This window comes from Macrosteles quadrilineatus, unplaced genomic scaffold, assembly GCF_028750875.1.
Source record: "Macrosteles quadrilineatus isolate MER2022 unplaced genomic scaffold, UCM_ALF_1.0 Scaffold_3__2_contigs__length_128488019, whole genome shotgun sequence".
Taxonomy (NCBI): domain Eukaryota; kingdom Metazoa; phylum Arthropoda; class Insecta; order Hemiptera; family Cicadellidae; genus Macrosteles; species Macrosteles quadrilineatus.
In genome coordinates, this window is record NW_026542596.1 from 91,573,166 (window position 1) to 91,594,318 (window position 21,153).

The following is a 21,153-nucleotide window of genomic DNA, read 5'->3' on the forward strand; positions in this document are numbered from 1 at the left end:
CATTTTAAACAAATTACGTTACAATATTTTACTCAAATTCCCTAAAACATCAATAAAACATACTATGAAAATACAAAATTTTAAATAAGTTATTTCCTTCTTCACATTTTATACAAATAGCACTACAATATTTTATTTGAATTCACTGAAACATCATCAACTACTCAGATAACCACATTTTTGTATGGATGTAAACAAAATTGTATTATGATTATGGCCATCTGTTTTTATGTAAACTTGAAACAGTTCCGATGATTGACAACAGAATTCAGCACAAACTCTGAAGCCTGTGGGAAGGGGGAATGTTTGTTTGGTGATTGATATATCATCTCAAGTGTCAAAACACTGTCTTCAGTTGATGTTCATTATCTCAGGACCAACTAGAAACAAGTTTTTTGTTAATCCTGCATTATCTGATAAGTTTTAAGTAATTTGTTTCTGTTTTAGTAATGTAAAATGTGACAATGTTTGATTAAAACACAAGTACCAGGGGACCGAGCTCGCTCGAAGTGTTTGATTTGTTCAAGACGTTAAAAATAGAGCTTATAAGTCTACAAATATTTTCAGTCTTACTACGATTAATTAAGTTGTAAAGTCAATTCGTTTTCGGTAGACATCCACTCATCCTTAAATTACCTTACAAAATTTTTCATGTGGACGAGCAATCTATAACATGTCTACAATAAGCTTAATATAAAACTCATGATACATAACATCTGTTGTCTGTTGACTGTTATTGCATTAAGTCACTGGGATCGCGGAATGTCGCAATGCAACTATAGTTACGGGATGGTGTAATAACGCATCAATTCGTGAGGTGCATCGTCGAAAACTAAAAAAACGTCCTTGGCCTTTCCTTTAGATTTTTAGTTCGATATCAGTATATAATGTTTTGCGGTAAAACACTTAAGATTTTGGACAGTCGTAATCATCCCTTTAGTTAGTAATACATCATACAATTCAAATGTATTATACAAGCAATTCTCAATAGCATTGCAATTGGAGGAAATCGTAGGAGCCGTTGTTTTAATCATTGTGCACAAATTTTACTCTTATTATTGTATAGATTAGTAACAAAGATGTGTCATTACGAAATCTTTTAAAACAACTGCCCAACAAACAGTTAACTTCTACGAAAACTAACTTTGTTTTCTATCAGTTAGTTTTTCATCTAACTAATAACTTATATCAGTTAGTTTTTCAACTAACTAATAACTTCTATCAGTTACTTTTTAAACTAACTAAATAATAACTTAAATCATTTACTTTTTACGGGACTAACTTATAACTTCTAACTAGTTAGAATTTTTTACTAACTTTCCCAACTATGTGATACTTACGTCTGTATGGTGAAGAAGGAACATTATGATGAGTCACATGGATGTGGATGTTTTGAGTCTCTGATCCTGAGTAACAAACACCAGTCAGTTTAGGTTTCTTACTCAATATACATAGATTGTGTACAAACTATTCTATTCATTGATCATATTTCAGTACAGATCTTAAACAAAATCAGTCTGAAATATGCAATGAGTACAATTTATAAGGAAAGCTACAAGTGAAATGGTGCAAACTTACCTTTGTAAATACATTGATCAAGTTTGCAATAACGGCCCTGAATATATAGGAAACTTAAACATACTGATGTTAATTTGACTACATTTGATAAGAACTTTTCCCTCTGTCAATGAAAAAAATTAACATTTTTTAACAAAAACTTCAAAAATCTATGTAACATATTTTTTGTAGTTTTGACCTTTGTTTGAGTTCTCTCAAACTTTCCCATTAGGATTTTGAGTATATTTACTTTTGATGTCATATAAATTTATCATGATAGGGACCCAATGCAAAAAGGGAGGCCAAACTGGTTATGACCATTAGAACAAATCAAATATATCACACATGTCCTTCCTATTTGATCTTTTGCTTGTCCAACATTCTGCAACCTGTGTAGGTTAGATAATATTAACACTAATATTAAAGTGCAATTATACTTTTTATCATACTGCTGCAAAAACAGTAGTTTTTAATACATGTGTCTAAAGTAACTCTTTTACAGCCTTTTTAGTCTTTTAGGGAGTCAGTTGTTGTAAACTTTGTATGTATCAATTGATTTAATTGGTTATAGCTTATTGTTGCAGTCTTGTTAATAGTGCTACATGTCGATAGTATAATGTACACCAACACAATCGTAATAGTCACAATCATTGAACCACTTATAGCCGCTTGCATTAACAAAATTGGAAACAATTTGGAAGTCGTTTTAAGAGATTATTTGTACATGAAAAGTATCTTTGTTTTCTAACTTAGTTAGCTGAAACAATAATTTGTGCAATATGATGTAAAATATAGTTCATCACACGGGCAAAAAGTGCCTTTTCAACAATCGCTCATTTCCCAATCTCTGCTTTGCCTCGGGTCATTATATTAACATGATTAAACTATTACATTTGTATTCACTATTCAGTATCTTGTACTGATGTGCTTTCTAATAATAATCCCTATTTTAAAATGAATCTATCAATCTGTTGTTAATAATGTAATAAAGCATATGTAAAACACTAAATATGACTAAAGAATGGAGAAAACTTACACAGCAGTAGAATTAATAATCACCTTCAACTAAGAAAGGCAAATAAAAAATGCATTCTAAAACATAAAAAGTTTATTAACACAAAATACAAAACAAAACTAAGACAGAGAATAGAAATAAATAGAACACAAGACATAAACAAAACCATGCTATGGTGCAAAGCAAATGCTGAAAAATTTCAAACTTCAATTTTAAAATTGATACTATTCCATGCGGTTAAGAAAATTATTGCGAATCAAATATATGGTTTAACAATTAAACTTAAGATTAAACAATGTTAATGTAGAAAATACAGAATTCAGTAAAAATATGTTCAAAATATTATCAAACAAATAATTTTCAGTGTTTGAGAATCAAAACACAATGTACATAGGCTAGTATATAGATAAGATATAGGCTTTGTATGTAAATAAAGAGATTGATACCTTATCACATTGATCACATTAACCCTTTGAACTCCGGAGATTATTTAGTCATTTAATAAGTTTTTTGGTAGACCATAAACAAACAAACTATTTCCCCTGTAACCTTTGTAACAAAACCATAAATAAAGTAAAATGTTTTTTAGGCTCTACATGATGGCTGTAATGAAAACTGTGTATTTCCATGTTTTAGGTGTAAAAGTTTGAACAAATCAATTTATTAACATTTTAAAACCCCATAATACCCTGTTTCTATGACCTGATTTTGCTGGTTTGTGAACTCATTCAAGTTTATCCCGCCCTAAACCTTCAAGCCAAATTTTATCAAAATCGGAACAAAATTCCTCGTGTAATCATGTTTAAGGACAAATGTATATATAGTATATAAAATAAATAAATACAAATATTTGGGCGAATAGTGATTTTGTCCTAAACAAAATGAAAAAGTAAATTGATCTTGTGTCTAGGTCTTACCGTGACACAACACACGTAATATGTAAAGTGGTGTGTCTATTGTACCAGTTCCTTAAAATTCAGCTGTCTTTGTTATATTTGCTTTGTTATGAATAGAATTGTGGTTAAGTTACTCTTGTGCCTGATAATTGCTTTTGGAGCCCAAAGGGTTAGAAGTTTCCTATTTTACATATACTATTTACATAAATTTACAATAAGATATTCTGTGTGATTTAACCCAACATGGTCAAAAAGTCTTTGTGAATAATTTCATTATTATTTACAAAACAATAATTAATTATTTACAGATTTTTTTGTTCTGTCAATACTATATTTTGTATGTGATAACAAACAATTAAATATTATATATTTTTGAATAGGCACATTTTACGTATGACAAATTTAATAAAATAATCTTTTGTGGGAATTAAACTGGTATACTGAAATGTAATTGTTACTCGATTTACAATCATGGAACTTCAGTTAAGATAGATAGTTTAATAGGACAATATTATGTATAAAATCTATGAGTCTTTTAGGTAACTATACAACATGTAACCAAGCAAGAAATGAAGAAAGTTAAATTCTCTCCCTTAGGGTTTATTACTGTGATAGTTAATGTGCAATATAAAAGGATACAGTTAAGTAGTCCTTTCAACTTGATGTAAGATTAAATTAATGAATGAATTCCGTCAGGCGTAATGATGTTTGTTAAGGACATGTTTTGTAATTGGAATACAATCGTCAGCTTCAGGCTAGTGAGGTTCTTCAGTTGAAAACGTCGGCAAAAGTGGATAACAACATTACAAACACGAAAATGGGGAAAAATTGAAATACATAACATGTAATAACGGATCTATGGTGACAAATAACCAACAAGTTCAAGGGCTAAAAACACGAATGTCAAATGCTGTCACCTTTGCCTGGAAAAAGTTGGTTGTTCGACTGTAACTATTTAATTTACATCAGCACACTTTTTTATGTGTTTTTGCCAGTCAAGGCACTGGTCTTGTTACTAACGCCACCTTTTGTTAGATAGCATCGTTGATTAATAGCCCAATTACAAATGGCGTCTGGTTGAAAAACGATGTCGCTTGAAATAAAACCAGTGACCTCTAGATTTGGAAGGCAAGCACTATAACTGCTCGGCTATCAAGAAAATCACATATACAAACTCTGTTGGTGGCTGAATCTATCTAAGTTCATTTTTATTTCAAAACTGTGTTCAACTTTAACGTATGAATATGAGGGATCTATTTTTAGTCTGTTACATATCAGGTACGTGTTACAAACGCACACACACACAGTGTCATGCAGTAGACAGAGGTAAGGGCGGCGCAGGAGCCAGGCTACCTGTGATGATTCTTGGCATGTCACACTGCTCGCACTTGTTAAGTGCCGGATGATTGTGGAATGTACAAACGTGACAAGTCCAGTGACGGCCTTCCCCCACCACTGTGACAGCCGGGGCAGTCGTCGGCCCTGCAACAAACATACACTCAACTAGGACCACTACTAGGAACTAGGAGGCATGAGATTGTGAGGTTTCAGTTGGTGGTAAGCCCAATGGGGATGTTCAATGAACTTCTTGGTCCTTTTCCATTTTCTTATATTTTTAATAGTGAGTAGTTGAACCCTGACTCGAATTATCTATTAGATTGTCTTACTACAGATCATTATACTTTTTGTAAACTAGTTAAAAACATATTTGTGTTTAATTATTTACTCTAAGATTAATATTGTGATTGTGATTTCCTTGTTGTAATTTTTTTTTAGCTAAAGAATTTTTTTTTTTCTGTTTCTTTTGCCATTGTAAAGTACATAGGAAATAAGTTCATTTTGTTATTTTCTCTGTTATCCAATCTGCCAGCTTATCTGAACTTGCCAAAGCTGGTTTTGGTTGGATAATTAAGACTCTATGGTATATTGTGTGACAGAAAATCATGCATCAGTCATATGTAATTGTAAATTATGAAATAAGACTCACTCTGGCGAACTGCTTGTCTAGGGAACAGCTGGCCTCTGTAAATGTTCTTGTAAAACTCTTCGTTGGTTTCTCCAAGAGGTACTGAAAAATAATCAACAAAATTGGAGATCAATAGCTACTAATTACCTGTCAGTCAATAGTCTAAGTCAACTCAGTTTTAAATGTTGATTTTAAACAATCACACTTATCGAAAGTATTTTTTGATGGTTTAATTGATTGTAGCTTATTGTAAATAGTTACATTTTTTTTCAAAATTAACTTATCACACACTTTAAAAAAAAAGTTCTATATTTCGGCATTAGCCTTCTTCAGGAACAAACAAACATTACAGTCCAACCTCAGTATAACGAATCTGAAGGGACCGAACTGAATATTCGTTATATCAAGGATTTTGTTAAAACGAGGTTCGTTATATAGAGGTTAGGTTTGCAGGAATTTCGCTAAGTCGAGGTTCAGAACCAGCGTCGGTCAATATAGGTCGGGATTTTACCTCATTAAAATACAATTAAAGTAGCATAGGCTACGCTACAATACTTTACAGTACAGTGTTTACATTGTACAGTAGAACCTAAATTATCCGGAAAAATAAAGGGGAGGGATCTTGAATATTGCGCAATCATAACAATGGCATTGACCTTGGTACAGGTTAAAAACTGTAAGTTTAAAATCACAGCTTGTTCTAACCCTCCTAAAACCTAGCCAAACACTGTATTGCGTAGTCATAAACCATGTAAAGAACAAAACAAAACAGTAGAAAGTTGTAAGCTACTGCTCGTGATAGGCCGGTAGGCTACTTACTGTACCAGTACTGATTTATCACAACAGAGGAATGTCAATAATAATCATTAACTACAGCAGTGGTGTTGCTAGTTGAAACAAATCGTATTGAAAACAATAAATTATTAGATAAGTCATTATAAAAGTGTATAATCATAGCCAACTTAAGGATCGACCAATGTAAATATTTAGCCTAATTTGACAATGCCTATCTCAATGTATTTGATCAACGGCAATAAAGATTCTGTTTCTGATTCTTATAATAAAAACACTCGTAAAAGGAATGTTAAGATAACGATGTTGCTATTCTTTCTCTTTGGTTTTGTTTTTATATTCTTTCTTAGTTTTCTCTTCATCCAAAAATTGTACAATTCACCATAGTTATCCCATATCGCCCAATCACAGCTTACTAAACATTACGTCGTCATCAGTCCTCAGTGAATGAAATCAGTTCAGTTCTCAGTTGCAACATAGCGCGCGCAGCGACAGCAGACAAAAAAGTAAAACGGAGCAGACGAATGTTAGCGCAAGAGATGACGTGACCTTCCCATTTCATTTGATAAAGAAACAGATTTTCCCAAAACAATAATTGGGTGGGGGATTTGTTATATCGAGGGAAAGACGTAGACAATTCGTTATGCAGAGGTTAAATTCGCAATGTAGAGGTTCTGACAATGATAAATTCGTTATATTGAGGTTTCTTATTTTAGCCGAAATCACAAAAAATTCGTTAAATCAAGGTCGTCGTTATGGTTTGTTCGTTATGTAGAGGTAAAATATACATTGTATCTTATGGAGAGTTATAGGGGATTATAAAAAATTCGTTATATCAAGGAATTCGTTATATCGAGGTTCGTTATATCAAGGTTAGACTGTATTAGGTTTGTTTGTTCCTGAAGAAGGCTAATGCCGAAATATAGAACTTTTTTTTAAAAGTGTGTGATAAGTTTATTTTGGAAAATGATTTAGCCGTTTGGCAATATTATGAAGAAAATGTAAATAGTTTAACATATCGATAGTATAATGTACACTAACATAATCGTAATAGACGAAACGATTTAATCACGTACTAAACAGCTGCTTGTTTCCGTTAGCAAATTAAACTGAAAGAAGTAGTTTTGCGAGGATATCTTTAAAAGTTTTTTATTTTAGTTTTGTAACATAGTTTGTTCAAATAGTGGTGCAATATGAAAAAAAAGTTCATCACACAGGTAAAAAGTGTCTTTTTAACCCTCGCTCATTTTCCGACCTCAGCTTTGCCTTGATCGTAAAACTTGAGCTCGGGTAAAAGAAGAGTCACTTTATGCTCTAATGATGAAATTCACAATTAAATTATCTGTTCAATAATAGGCCTATTTTTATTTATTAATAAATTATAGATCTTCCAAATATTTATTACAACAGATCATCTAGTAACAAATGTATAAATGAAGTAGGTCTATAGATGAGCATTGAATGTTGTGTCAATACCTAATAATAGCTATGGTTTTGGTTTTCAGCAAACCAGCAAATTGAAAAATATGAAAAGTATATTTTTTGTAAAATTTCTATAGTTGGAAAAATTAACTGTTTCAGTTTTTAAATTTTTTTATAGAGATTTAGATTAGTCATTCAAGTTGCCATCTTAATAAAATTTCCAACACTAATATAATTATTTTTAAGATTAAAGATAATTTAGTGACTCCTTAAAGCTAGAAAGTACTAATTTATAAAATAATGATGTATAGTTTGTATCAATCAGGGTGGTGAGCAGGATGTACACATTCCAGAACCCTTCCATGACGACCCTCCCTTTTGTTCAGTCATCTCAACAATTTATTGCCGTTGGTTTAATCTAACACCACTAGCATCGTCTAGGAGTGTGAATCTCAGCGTTCTTAAGAGTTCTCCGTTCCCTCATCCACCCCACACACCATCTTTATAGACATAATTTATAATTATAGAAGTTTTCATGTCTGTTGTGGTCACTGTATACTCACAAGTTTCAGTGTTGACGTGCCTGAGCTCTGCATTGTGGTAAACCTCCTTTGTCATCCGGTTACATTCCATCTGCAGGAGGCTGATCTCTTCTTTCAGCTTCTTCACCTGCACCAAGAGATATAAAAGCTGGCATTTGAATACTAAATTAGAACCTCAAGGCAAATCATATTGGCCCCGTTGGTTATGGTGCTCGCCCTTAATTCTGAAAATTTCAGATTCGTTTCTAAACCTGATGGGGCCTATCAATTAATAATAGTATATTAGAACAAATGGTTGGCATGGTCTCCAATGTCATCTAACACAAAACCTTCATTTCTATAACATGTTTAAATTTATTTATTTATTTATAAACAATTTACAATAGCTACAGGTATATAACCCAAAACAACTATAATAAAAAATAATACAATATTTTTCTAAAGATGTTCAATAGAATACATGAATTAAATATCAAAGATATCTTTATAGACATTGTGGTCTACAGTCACAGCATAGTTAAGGAGGAGAATAATGCATTTCTGTGATTAATTAAGACTAAATTAGCTTACAATATAAAATAATGTATTCAGTTAGCTCTAGTCAAATAACATTTTAAAATAAGATTTGTCTGCAACAAGTTAGAATGAAAAACAGCACTAGCGAGCAGTAAACTTAAAATGTTAGTGAATTATACTATACAACCAAAGTTGTAACACAACTCTAAACTTAATAATTGTTCAAAATAGAATCTTTTATTACTGCAACTGCAGTAAAACTGATGTCGAGTCAAACATTGCAGTAACTGTGGTCAACTTTAGGGCGGCCGTCGGAGGTAAAACTCCGTGAAGGCATTATATATTAGCAAGTTGCAGGGCCAACTGCCAGTTTTGAACTTACATTCATAAATATAACTCAGAAATGCTCTATGTTACTTGTTGCAAATAATTTATGTCATTTGTAGTTGTGAAAGACCATGAAAATAATAAAGAAAACAGTAAGCGAATTGTGAGAATCACTTAGAAAATTTGTTATTTAGATGATTGTTTATGATGAAGAAAACATAAAAATTACAACAAAAAGCTATGGAAAAGGCAGTAAAGGCTGGAATAAGAAAATAAACACAAAATAAATAAGGTAAATGATCAATTATGAGGTACAATTGCCTTGAAAATAATATAAAGACTTTTTTGTTAGTTTCAATAACAGTAAAATTTATTTCTTATAGGATCCACCTCTTTTGAGGGAACTTGGCCTAAATCCTTCAAATTTTTCTGTATATGCCAGGTATCAAACTTGTTTACATAACAATTTGAGACCTTAACTAATAGGCTTGCAACACATCCCAAACCTAAACCCTCTGTCTAAGGCTTTCTGTACTTACGCAGTGTCATGGACATTAATGGAAGAACAGACATTACAATGGACATGGACATAAGAATGTTGTATGTAAAACACAGTATGGAGAAATGCCAGTTTTACTAAGTGCATAGACAATCTTACTACCTTACTAATATTATAATAACTTCTTCTTCTTGATCAGCATTGTATGTGTTATTGAATCACGGAAAGTAAATGAAAAAAGTCTTACAATACTTAAAACATATTTTTACGCTTATACTGTTACTCACAAGACAGTAAATATACAAAAAAGATGGTAAGTGGTGATCGATTTTGATTCTAATCATCATCAGACTCAATAGGAAAATGACAAGAATCTTGAATGACATCCCTACTTATATCCTATTGGCTACCGGAAGCACCGGCCAATACATTTTTATAAGTACAACTGTATTCGAAATTTACTTGTTCATTAATCAGCTTATTTCTATTTTTAAATTTTCCCTTATAAATATACAATTACAATTCTTCCCAAGCATTCAATACATATCCTTTCTTACAATTCTTTAAAATACATAGCCTATCCTCCATTTTTTCTATTGAGTGGCTATTTTGTAACAGGTAATGTGCGACATTTGATCTTTCCGGTTTGTTGTTCCTCCATGCAGATAGCCTATGTGGTTTTTGAAGCAGTTAACGAAGTTCACAGTCTGTTTGATAAAGTATTATTACATATTTATATGTAAACATAAAAACCTTTATCAAAGTATTATAAACAATAAAAGGGATGGCAACGCCTTAATATTTTTATCTTTTGTTCTATACCCATACTATGTAAGATAAATTATTAAGTTAATAATATCCGTGCGTGCTATCTCAGGTATTCAAATGCCTCCCAATTTGTCATTAACCCACCACATTACTGTCATTAAAAGAAAGAACTCCAATAATACTAATGTGTAACTTAAATCCACCCAAGCTGTGCAACAAACCAGACTGACGATTAAAAAGATGGCACTTAACTTGATTGAAGCAACAATCATCAGTGGTAAGTTTAAAGGAGAAATAGTCTTAACCCAGCAAATACAGATTATTTCATCCAATTACCCTATGAGTTCAAGCGACTACAATTAATTTCCTTTGCGTGTTTTTGCGCAACCACCATTATAAGGCACAAGGGCAATTCTTGACGGTTTAAATTGAGAAAATGTATGATTTTCACACGGACAGCTGTATGTTTCGTGCTCACATGGTGGTAGGTACGCCTAAAAACTTACCAAGAAACAAATTAACAAATTAAGACCAAATTACCATTCAAAAATAGTTGTTAAGAGCAGCAACGCACGCCGGGTAACTGCTAGTATTCATTTAAAATAAGCAGTAGGCCTATGGTACAATTGAGATTTACTTCCTATAATCAATGAGGGGTGTATTTAAAAATTTCAACAGTTTTTAACAGTAGAAAACAATTTTATCCGCATTATTATCCTCTGCATTCTCATCATGTTGCAAAGCATGGGCAGAGTATATTAGAAGTTTTTAATTGACTGCCTTACTCATCTCATAGTTTCCATTTCCTCACATTTCACAAAAAACATAAAGGCCACGTGAGTTCATTTTTAAAATAAAAAAATTACAACCTTGGACCCAGGCCAGGTCTAAAAGGAAGAAGGCATGACAGCAACAGCGCTAATTTGTTCTGCTAAGTGTTTACTTTAAAGTGGAAAGAAAGAAACCGCTTCTCACGGCTTGTACTGGCTTCGGCGGTGAAGTCTGCCAAAGTATTACGAAGTAACTGAATAACTTAGGCAACAATGCAACATAGTGTTGGGTCGGAGATTTGCAACGGTCGCTGCATTAGACGGCAGTGATATTAAATGTGTTGCATTCAATAACAAACCCCTTGGTGATATGTAACCAGTAGGGGGGAGAGAGGGGGGAAGGCTAAATCTGGTGCAACATGTTTCCAATGCACATTCCTGGCGCCCCCGAGTGGGCAGTGGGCCAAGTCACTCATTAATGGATGCGACACCACTCCGCTAATTATTGGTCAAAATACTTCCTGCTCAGTCTTGTCTCGGGTTAAAATTACACTTTCTATGGAAGAAGTAACAGGAAACATTGACTACAGAATTACTGAGTTATTTAATAAGAATAGTGTTAAGCAAATTTCCAAGTCTGTTGGGAACAGCAAAAAGGAAAATTAATTGAATTTTAAAATATTCAACTTGGACGTTGAGGAAGAAATCTTGTACAGTAAATGAATTATTTTTGTTCAGTATTATTTGTACTTTTTTTACTGAATGAGTGAGTCGAAGGGAATGGAAATAGTATAAGTAGATATCCTAATCAAGCACAAACAATAAAATACAAGAACAACAATCCGATTAAGATTATGGTGTTAAGATTCATGGAAGAATCTTTTTTTGCCTGTCACACATTATAGACATGTTTCAACCTTAAGTTAATGTTGATTACTATTGTAAACAAAAAGGTGTGGTAGGTTCATTGTTTATTCAATTTATTGTACTTAGATTAAGCCAATAGTGATACACTTGACAGCAACACAGCTATGATCTCAAATCAACAACAGCATACAAAAAGACATTCCAATTCATTTAAAATAGAAAAATGTACAGCTGGTATCCTCAAAGCTGATTATTTTCACTAAGAAACAAAAGAACTACTTTGGCCCTGCAACACAACTAAGGAAAACAGCCGTTTTTGAATCAATGAAACAGAGTGTGTTATAAATATTTTCACAGCTAGGGCCTACAATTTTCTCAAAAAACTAACAAACATTTGCGGCTTGTTAAGCACTTTGTAGGGATTTTAAAAGTGCTGCATCAGCGGTTGAAAGTGTTATAAACATCCACTTTTTCATTTGTTGAGTTTATTAATACTTAACCTTTTCAAACCAGACCATGTTTAAATAACTCAAACAGAATGGCATAAATTAGTGATGGCGTTGGCACAAACAAAATGGTTCTGGGAAGAAACGCCCACAATCCAACGTCGAGTGTTGGCAGCTCATTGACTGCAGGTTTTGCTCTACAACCTGTGTCTAGTAAAGGAGAGTGTTTTAAATAAATACCACTGGTGCAGCAAACCTGCACTGTATGAATTACCATTTGCCTGTTTAGATTTCTGCCAAAATAGTTCCTTGAACATGTTAGATTTCTTCTCTATTTAAATAAAATTTGGTTTGGCGGTTCAGTACAGGCAATGTGTTTTTACTTTCTCTCTCTCTACCATAGTATATGAAGAAAGTATTGTTTTCGTCAAAATTTTCGTTTGAGTTTTGGGTGGATATATCCCTTTTGGGTCCCCACTGAACCCAAAAAAGTCGCTTTCAAAGTGGTGTCCGTGCATGTGTGTGTCCGAGTGTCTCTGTATTTGTGTGAATGTGTGCAGAGCTACAGACCACATTTTAGTGAAATTTGGTATGTGGATACTAATCCATGGTCTCTAGGCGTTTTTTTTATGGGAACTTTCACATAAAACGCCGTAAAATAACATAAAGTTTTACGTTTTTGATTAAAATTGTGTATGTTATAGCTCTTGTAACTTTAAACAAAACAGTACAACCCAAATAGCTGTAATAATTAGGGTTGAAAAGTTATAGTAATTTATGTGATTCTCCTATAAAAACCTCAAATAAAAGCGGATAGTTTGATTTAAAAAAACCGCTTGAAGACTAATTTTTATTAAAACTTAGTATGTCTTTTCAATTTTTTGGGCATAATGAGCTGTTTTAACTTTTGTGATTTTCCACATTATCATAGTTACTCTCACCGCTTACTCATGGTACAGGTTGAGGACAAGTGAATGTGAGAAAGTATGTGTCAGATTGCTGACATTGTTTTTGTCATACACAGTGGTGGTCCCAGGATTTTATTTTGGGGGGGGGGTGGGGGGGACCACCTGCCTGAGGGATATTCTAGAAAAAAGGGGGGGTCCGGTGAAATGTGGAATTTAAAGCCTAAAAACATATTTTTATAGTTATTTGAGCTCTAAAATATGCTCAAGCTAATAAAATATTTAGGAGGGAATATATCTCTCCCATTCCTTCCCCCCCCCCCCTGGGACGGCCAATGCATAACATTTGAAAAATTACCAAATATTACACAAATATGATCCTTGTCCGTCATTCAGATTTTGTTAAATGCAATCTTCTCTTACTGAATTATTCTCTGTGTTTATGTGTTCTTATTATCAATGTTACCTTACTACTCACTCCTACTCATTCTCATGTGGATAAAAATTTCACTTAGGGTTTGAATACAATGTAGTTATTTTAGAATGGAATTATTTATGTATTGTATCAACAATTATCAGCTTTTAATATATGTGAGCTTTTAGTGAAACCAAGACATTTTCATTGGACTAACGGTAAGGGTGTTTTAGACTACATGACTCACCCTAGCAGAAGGGTTTGGTGCTCTCAGTCTATTCTCCAGGTCAGTGGCCATAGAGTGGTTTTCTGCCTTCATGCTGCTTAGTCGCTCTCTATACCTGGCCAGCTCTCTGGATAACCTCTCCTTGCGCTCTAACTGCTTGGACACCAGCGCTGCAACACACACATACACAGTGACAGAGAGAGCTGACGTAAAACACTGATTCCTGTCCACACCAACTAATTACCTACAAGGGGCTAAGGTACCTTCACTGTCCAAGAAATCCTGGAGTCGTTTATGGCACCGGTTTTGAAGCCTATGGCGTTATTTTGAGGAAGCAAAAGTTAAAATTTTGTATTTGATGGAGGTTGTGATAAGTCTTAAAAACACTTGATTTGTTTCATGTTTTTTATGTTTGTTTATGACTGAATACCAAGCTTTTTGTGTTTTGGTGGGTGGTAATACAACAAATTCAGTTCATTTTTTAATAAAACACACTATTTTCTGATTGCTGTAATGTTTATGTTGAAGAAGACATTAATATCCAATTTTATTACGGTAGTCAAAAAGTCATCATCTTGTAATATCAACCTAAAATATAAAAATTGCAAAGTAAACCAGAATTATCAGGAGGGTATATGAGTGTTTGATGTGCTCGCCTGGCTGTTCAAAGTTTGCCAGTTTAATCATGAGAAAATTCTTTAGTTTTTGGACAAATTCACCCTGGCTAAAGAAACAACTTGTATCTTATTCTGTAACAAAGTTATACAGCTCTTTGTTCTTCATTATATACTCATATTGAATTTGTATCCAGCTTACGCATTTAAGCGGCATTGTTGTCTCAAAAATAATTGATAAGGATAATGATGATGATATTTATTCATCATTCACTTTCATCTGAGTATTTAACAGTGTTGAATAGCTTCGCTCAAGTTTTATGCTACCCATTCATTCCAAATACCAGAAGCTATAAAATCTAACAACCGCTGCCAAATTCTCAAACCCTTGTTTTCTGACAGCGAATGGATGTGATAAATCCATCCTCGGCGGCTGTAACGATAACATCTCGCCCGCACTCATTAGTGCAGTGCGCTGCAGTTAGCGCTAAAAATATCGCAAAATTCACATAAAAGTAACGCTCTATTACCTGCGCCACGTCGGACGTCATGAATCACGGGCACGAGTAATCAACGAGGTGGAAGATTCTTGACTAGCAAGGACAAGGCCATCATTGTGTTCTTAACTTTTGCGTAAATTCTTGCCCTTCCCCCCAAGTTTTAAACAATATAAAGTCGTTTATTACCCAAATGAAAAATATATGCACAGCGACGTCAAGTAAAACACAATACATTTAATATTATTTAAAAAACTAAAAATTGTTCAAATGTCTTGATTATTATAAACAGATAGACTACAAAGCATAGATATAATAGTTTGCGTGGAAGACTTAGCATTGAGAAATTTAATGTTACTTGAAAACTGGTTAAAAGTTTTCTTTGTCAAAACTCACAAAAACTTAAATTGCTGTATAAAAATTACACAATTTTTTTACTATTTCACGACAATTTTCCTTTGAGTAGATAATTTTTTTTAAGTCAGAAAATGGAGACGAGGTCACTGTTTGTAGCGCCACATGTTTATGTGTTATTTTATACTTATACAGTAATTAGCCATTTTTAATTGTTTCACAAGGATTTTTTCATCAGGTAGAGAGTGTTTTTTCTTTGCGTTGAGACTATGGAGAGAGTTTGTTGTTTGAAGAACCATACCTGTAGGAGATTTAATAATTCCATACTCTAACATGAAGTAAATCAACCAATCCTATATGGATCCAAAACAAGAACTATGGTGCTAAAAAGGTAGCAAGATTTTAAGTTCTCACACAAATCTGCAAATCAAAGATAATCAAAGATGCAGGTGAGTGAAGAAACAAGAATAAAGGTACTAAGTTATCTGTTTTAAGCACCAGACTTGGTCATGGTTGCTGGAGTAAGAAGCTATCTGAGATGAATTGGACAGGTAAAAAAGAGGCAAGTTGAAGCTGCAATAAACGAGTAAGTTGAGGCAGGTATTGGCGAGGCCTTATATCTTCTATTGTGTGGATTAAAATGGCAATGGAAGTCACACTTAAATAAACAGCAGTTTTCATCACGGTACAAATAGTCAAAGTAGTTCCAGGATTGTCAGATCACTCAGATAAGGCTGTAACGGTTGGAACCACAACTGTGATTCAGTTCCACATCGAGAACAATACAAAACTAAACATAAATGTAATAGAAATTGTAGAATTTATGATAAAAACACATCTCACAGTTAATTAATGTGTTGCACCTAAAAAATGTTACACATAAACACTACCTTGTAGAAATAGAAATTATAACCCCATGTGAGCAATAAATCTACCGATTTTGCAAATATGTCCATCGCAAGTAAACAGCCTCACTTTAGTGATTTATCAACAATAATTAAATGTTTAGCAACAGCGAATGAAGATGGACATTTCCGCTACTAAGCTGGTTAAATACGAGCTGAGAGTGCCAACAGGACGACCTTACGTGAGACAAGCAGAATAATATCAGTAAAGGATTGCTCCGGCTACCTTAGCTCCAAATATAAGAGCCGTCGGTATGCAGTCTATATTTGCTTAAGTATGACTCCGTCCTATACCTCTCCATTTAATAGTCGTCATGTACAGTTGGATATATTGTAACACCTCTCTGTTAAATTACAATGTTTAATACTGATGGAAAATCGAATAAAGCATTATGAATTGCAACAATAGTAAAAACTAGTTGCAGTTATGGGCCTGTAAATAACTCTCAAACACATTTAGTTATAAATCTCAAATTTCTTTACAAAATTAATTACACGAGATTAAATTTTATAAAATTAAAAAAAAAATTGGATACTTTTGTCGTTTTGTGTCATTCAATACAAGAAACTACTGTTTAAGAAACCCCTAACAGGGTAGATTCTACCACAAAAAGAAGGAATTTATAATCAACCAATTTTAACACTGTAATCTGATGCATTGTACCACTCACAACAATGGTGTCATAGAAGTATATTGTCTAAATTCTTATACAAATATTTTCAGAAAATCCCACTCATAAATTACATTCATGATGAGTGGAAAACTGAGTGTTTGCCAAAATGTAATCAAAACCATACTGAACTTGATAAACTAAAACAAGCAAACTAGTGTCTGGACCTGACCACTGCCTACCTTAGATTTACGATAAGTGAATAAATTAGTTGTAACAGCCGCGGTGACAAACTAGCGAAGGTAATGCGTGCAGAAATAGCTACGGTAGTTGGTAATAACATGTTTTATGCAAGTCGTAAATCTGACGAGACACAATCAGTTGCAGGTACAAGTACGAGGACTCGGACTAATTAATACCACACCTGGCCACAGGCCAGTGGCAAATCAACAATCCTCATGCACTGAGCGTTGTAAGTCGACAATGAGTTGTTTCGAGGAATATTTAATCGTAAGCTTGGTATTTATACTTCAATAACTTCATTACCATTGTACAAGTCAGTGCTACTGTATGGATATACTGTACTATAAAATGTTAAGGTAGTAATTAAAAACAACTGAGCACCCTGAAATTAATATAGTTATTTTTCCTTAAGAGACATGTTTCGAAACTCAGTTTTCGACTTATCTTCACTTCAAGAACAAATATATTAATCTCAGGGGGCTCAGTTGTTTTTAATTACTACTTTAATATCATATTTTAGCAGCCCCATTTTGTAGAAATCTAAAGATAATATAAAATGTATTTTTTGCCATACTGAAAAAAATTCAGTCATTTTTATTACATGTGTTGGGGGTCTAAGGTAGCTTTTTTACTCCCTAAGACTTTTTAGTCCTTAGGGAGTAAATGCAGCTATTGTTAACTCAGTTGAAAAACTTCGATTGTAAGCGATTGAATGTATCAAAATTATGTAAATTGATTTTAGATGTTACTTTTACATAATTATTTTTGTTTCGTAACTTAATGGTGCGGTATGACAAAAAATATTGTTCATCACACTGACGAAAAGAGTCACTTCACTGTTGGTGAAACATACTATTTTGTGTTTTTATACTAATTGATATATTCACAGTTACACTAAATACAAAGTTTTCTAAGACGGTATATCCATTCATTACGAAAACCTACAAATAAATATTGGGACACTTCTAGGCGTACTTTCACTAAAATAGGGATGGGTTTAGGATGAAGTAAGATAGACTACCTTGCGTAGCTTTGTCACAGAATAAAACCACCTGTTTCTTGTAATGAAAATAAAACCCCAGATTAATTACAAACAGAATAAAGGGTTTATTCATCTTAAAACTGAACTATAAACAAGGGAATGCATTATAATGGAATATAAACAACGGTGAGTATTTACTAATAACATATGTAAATAAACGTATTAAAATCATGTGAGGTAAGTTTAGTTGTGTTCTATTCACTACATTTCTTTAGCCAGGCCCATTTATTAAAAGCCAAATGAATAAGGACATTTCAACCTACCAGTTACACCTGATTGAGCATCCGAATCAAGCAACGATTGAACAAACAACGATAAATCTAAAAAAAATCAGAATAACGACACAAAAGAAAACTACACATTTTACTTTTTGTAGTTCAGTTGCACTTAACATTTTGTTGTCATACTTATAATATTATAAATGTGAAAGTTTGTGTGTTTGCTTGTTTGTATCTTTGAAGTTCAATAGCACATTAAATATTAGTCAAACTGGGCTGAAATTCGGCTCACATTCCCGATGAACAAATAGGCATATTCTTATCTCAAAAATCCCTTCAGGCTCCACCCCAGTGGCTCTGGAGTTTCCCATGTTAACCTTATTGGTATTCACATTTTTTTTATTTTTTAAAGGGAATAAAATAATTTTTTCAGCTGATTCAACTAAAGAAGTTGGTTCTATGATATTCAATAGCATTAAAAAGTTATAAAGTTTACCAACAGAGTGCAGCACTATTATTTTTTTGCAATTATGATAAATAACCATCAAAGTAGGATTGTTTACAGTTATGTTTCTGTTTTTAAATTTAATAAATAATTTGCGATATTGTGCGAGTGTTTGATAGTTTACTTTTTTCTATTGTTTAGGTGCAGTGGTAGAACAGTATGGCTATGGTAGATGTGTAATACTATAGCATGTACCGTAAATAAAAAGAAAAAAATATTCTCAAACCTTATCCTCCCCCATGCAAACACAAAGCACGAGTATAACTGCAATAAGCATTTTATACTTCTACGCCAACCCCGTACAAAGAACAGGTACTCTGCTAGTGTTGTTATATAGTTGTAACAGTTTGTACCAATCTTGAACTAGCATAACGTGATGAGAGATAGTTAGTTTTATTTGTCATTTTAGAGTTTTTACAGTGAATATTCATAAAATATAAAACCACACTAAAATGGAAAAACACCACAACTGTTCGTTTCTGAATATTACAAATGGAAAACAAGTGTAAAGTTGAAAATATTTTTGAATGTTAAGCATCACTGATTCACCAACAAATTAATTGAAAATTGTTTGTATTGTATCAATGACTTCTTGTGTGGTTTTGTTGGATATTCAGGCTATGTAGGCTCCATGGGGAACACTTTTACACAGCATTGTTACATTACTTAAAACTCCATTTGTGGTATCACACCAGTTCCCTGCTACAGCAGAATTACATAACCAAAAATATTGACAAAAGAATCAAAGATTATATAAGCTAAAAATAAACTATTTTTACCTCCTCTCAAAAGTTGGTTTTTCAAATGAAAATAGCTAAAACTCTGTTCACACATTGTGGCAAACATCCGATCAAATGAGAATTGAGATACGTCTTATCTATTTCCTGACCTGTCTTATCTCCTAAATGGCACTCATTTTATACAAACAAAATGTTTACAGCTGACAAAACAAACATAACTTGAATAAATAACAACAAACTGTCTTGCATTCATGGAGGTGAAGACTAAACGTTATCAGCTGTTGCATTAATTGTACTAATGTCAACAAGGTGGGGGAACCTGGCAAAAATAGAAGTGAACAACGAGTATAAATATTGACACCGAGTTGCAGCCAAAGAGCCGAATGATAACAGTAAAACTGACCAATTTTTCATTATTATTATGTCTACTGTGCAACGAGATTTCTGATTCTTCACAGTGCTTTATTATTTCCAAGTGATATTTTTGTTCTTTGTTACAATTCTATTTCTATTCTTGTTGTGCTAATTCTAGTTCATAATCTTTTCTTTTAAGATTTTTTACCAGGGTGTCTATCAGTTCAATTGAATGAAGATTTGTATTCTTATAATGACCCTATGGTATAAACAGTGATCTCTACTGGATAATATTTATCTTTAATAATAAGTCAAATCCTCATCAGTTAATCACAACCTAAATGTTCAGAGGTGTAAATGAATGAACTGTTATTCTTTGCTTTGACTAAATAAATACACAGTTTTTTCTCTTTTTTAATAGCATTACATCCTCATTGATGCTTCTAATTTCAGAAGGTGAACAAATTCAATTACCCGATAATTTTACAGGTTACATACCGTAAATGTTTGCAATCTATTATATTATTAAAGTGATATAAAGTGATGTAAACGGTTAGTCATTTACCAAATAAAAATATAGGCATATGGCACATCAAAATGAAGCTTAGAGTGTGTAGATTTGCCGAAAAAGAATTGATGTGGACGAATTTCCTGAGGGCTCTGCCCCACAGTCTAATTTCCAAAGGGCTACGCCTGACATGCTTCTAATGTTTAAATGTTGTTAGTCAAAGGTTTAAATGATTTAATAATTTAATTTAGTTAATGAAACAGCTGGTCTGTATAATGAACTGGGGTTTGTTTATTTACTCGAAAAAGATGTTTGTGACGCTTTATGTAGATTGAGGAGGGTTATGTTGTTAAAATCTAAAGCTTACGTTACAATCCAATTTATTTTATAGCGGAGACCTAAGTTTCTAAGTTATCGTAAGTCCTTTGTCTCTTAGGTTGGTATTGCTCAAAGTTTCATTTTTTAATTTATATAGTAAGCTACATTTGAAGAGGCTTGACTATTGAAGAATTATGGTAAAACATGTCATTCATGAATCATCAATATGAAACAATTTTGATGCTATTGCTACACTAAGGTATGTTGTCATATTCTTTCGGATCTATTAACAACAAAAGTAGGGGTTTGAAAAAA

The 21,153-nt window shown here is 32.9% G+C and overlaps 1 protein-coding gene across 2 annotated transcripts in view; it reads right to left on the reverse strand.

Annotated features, from left to right (window-relative positions):
* The window catches only part of LOC128990570 (TGF-beta-activated kinase 1 and MAP3K7-binding protein 3-like), a 61,710-nt gene that overhangs the window by 2,222 nt on the left and 38,335 nt on the right, over positions 1-21,153 (reverse strand). For both annotated transcript variants that reach the window (XM_054413001.1, XM_054413002.1), the window contains 5 exons: positions 13,951-14,099; positions 8,212-8,317; positions 5,456-5,536; positions 4,822-4,950; positions 1,341-1,406 (listed from right to left, as the gene is read on the reverse strand). In XM_054413001.1, coding sequence (XP_054268976.1) covers positions 1,341-1,406; positions 4,822-4,950; positions 5,456-5,536; positions 8,212-8,317; positions 13,951-14,099 — 531 coding nt within the window. The remainder of the gene's footprint in view (positions 1-1,340; positions 1,407-4,821; positions 4,951-5,455; positions 5,537-8,211; positions 8,318-13,950; positions 14,100-21,153) is intronic.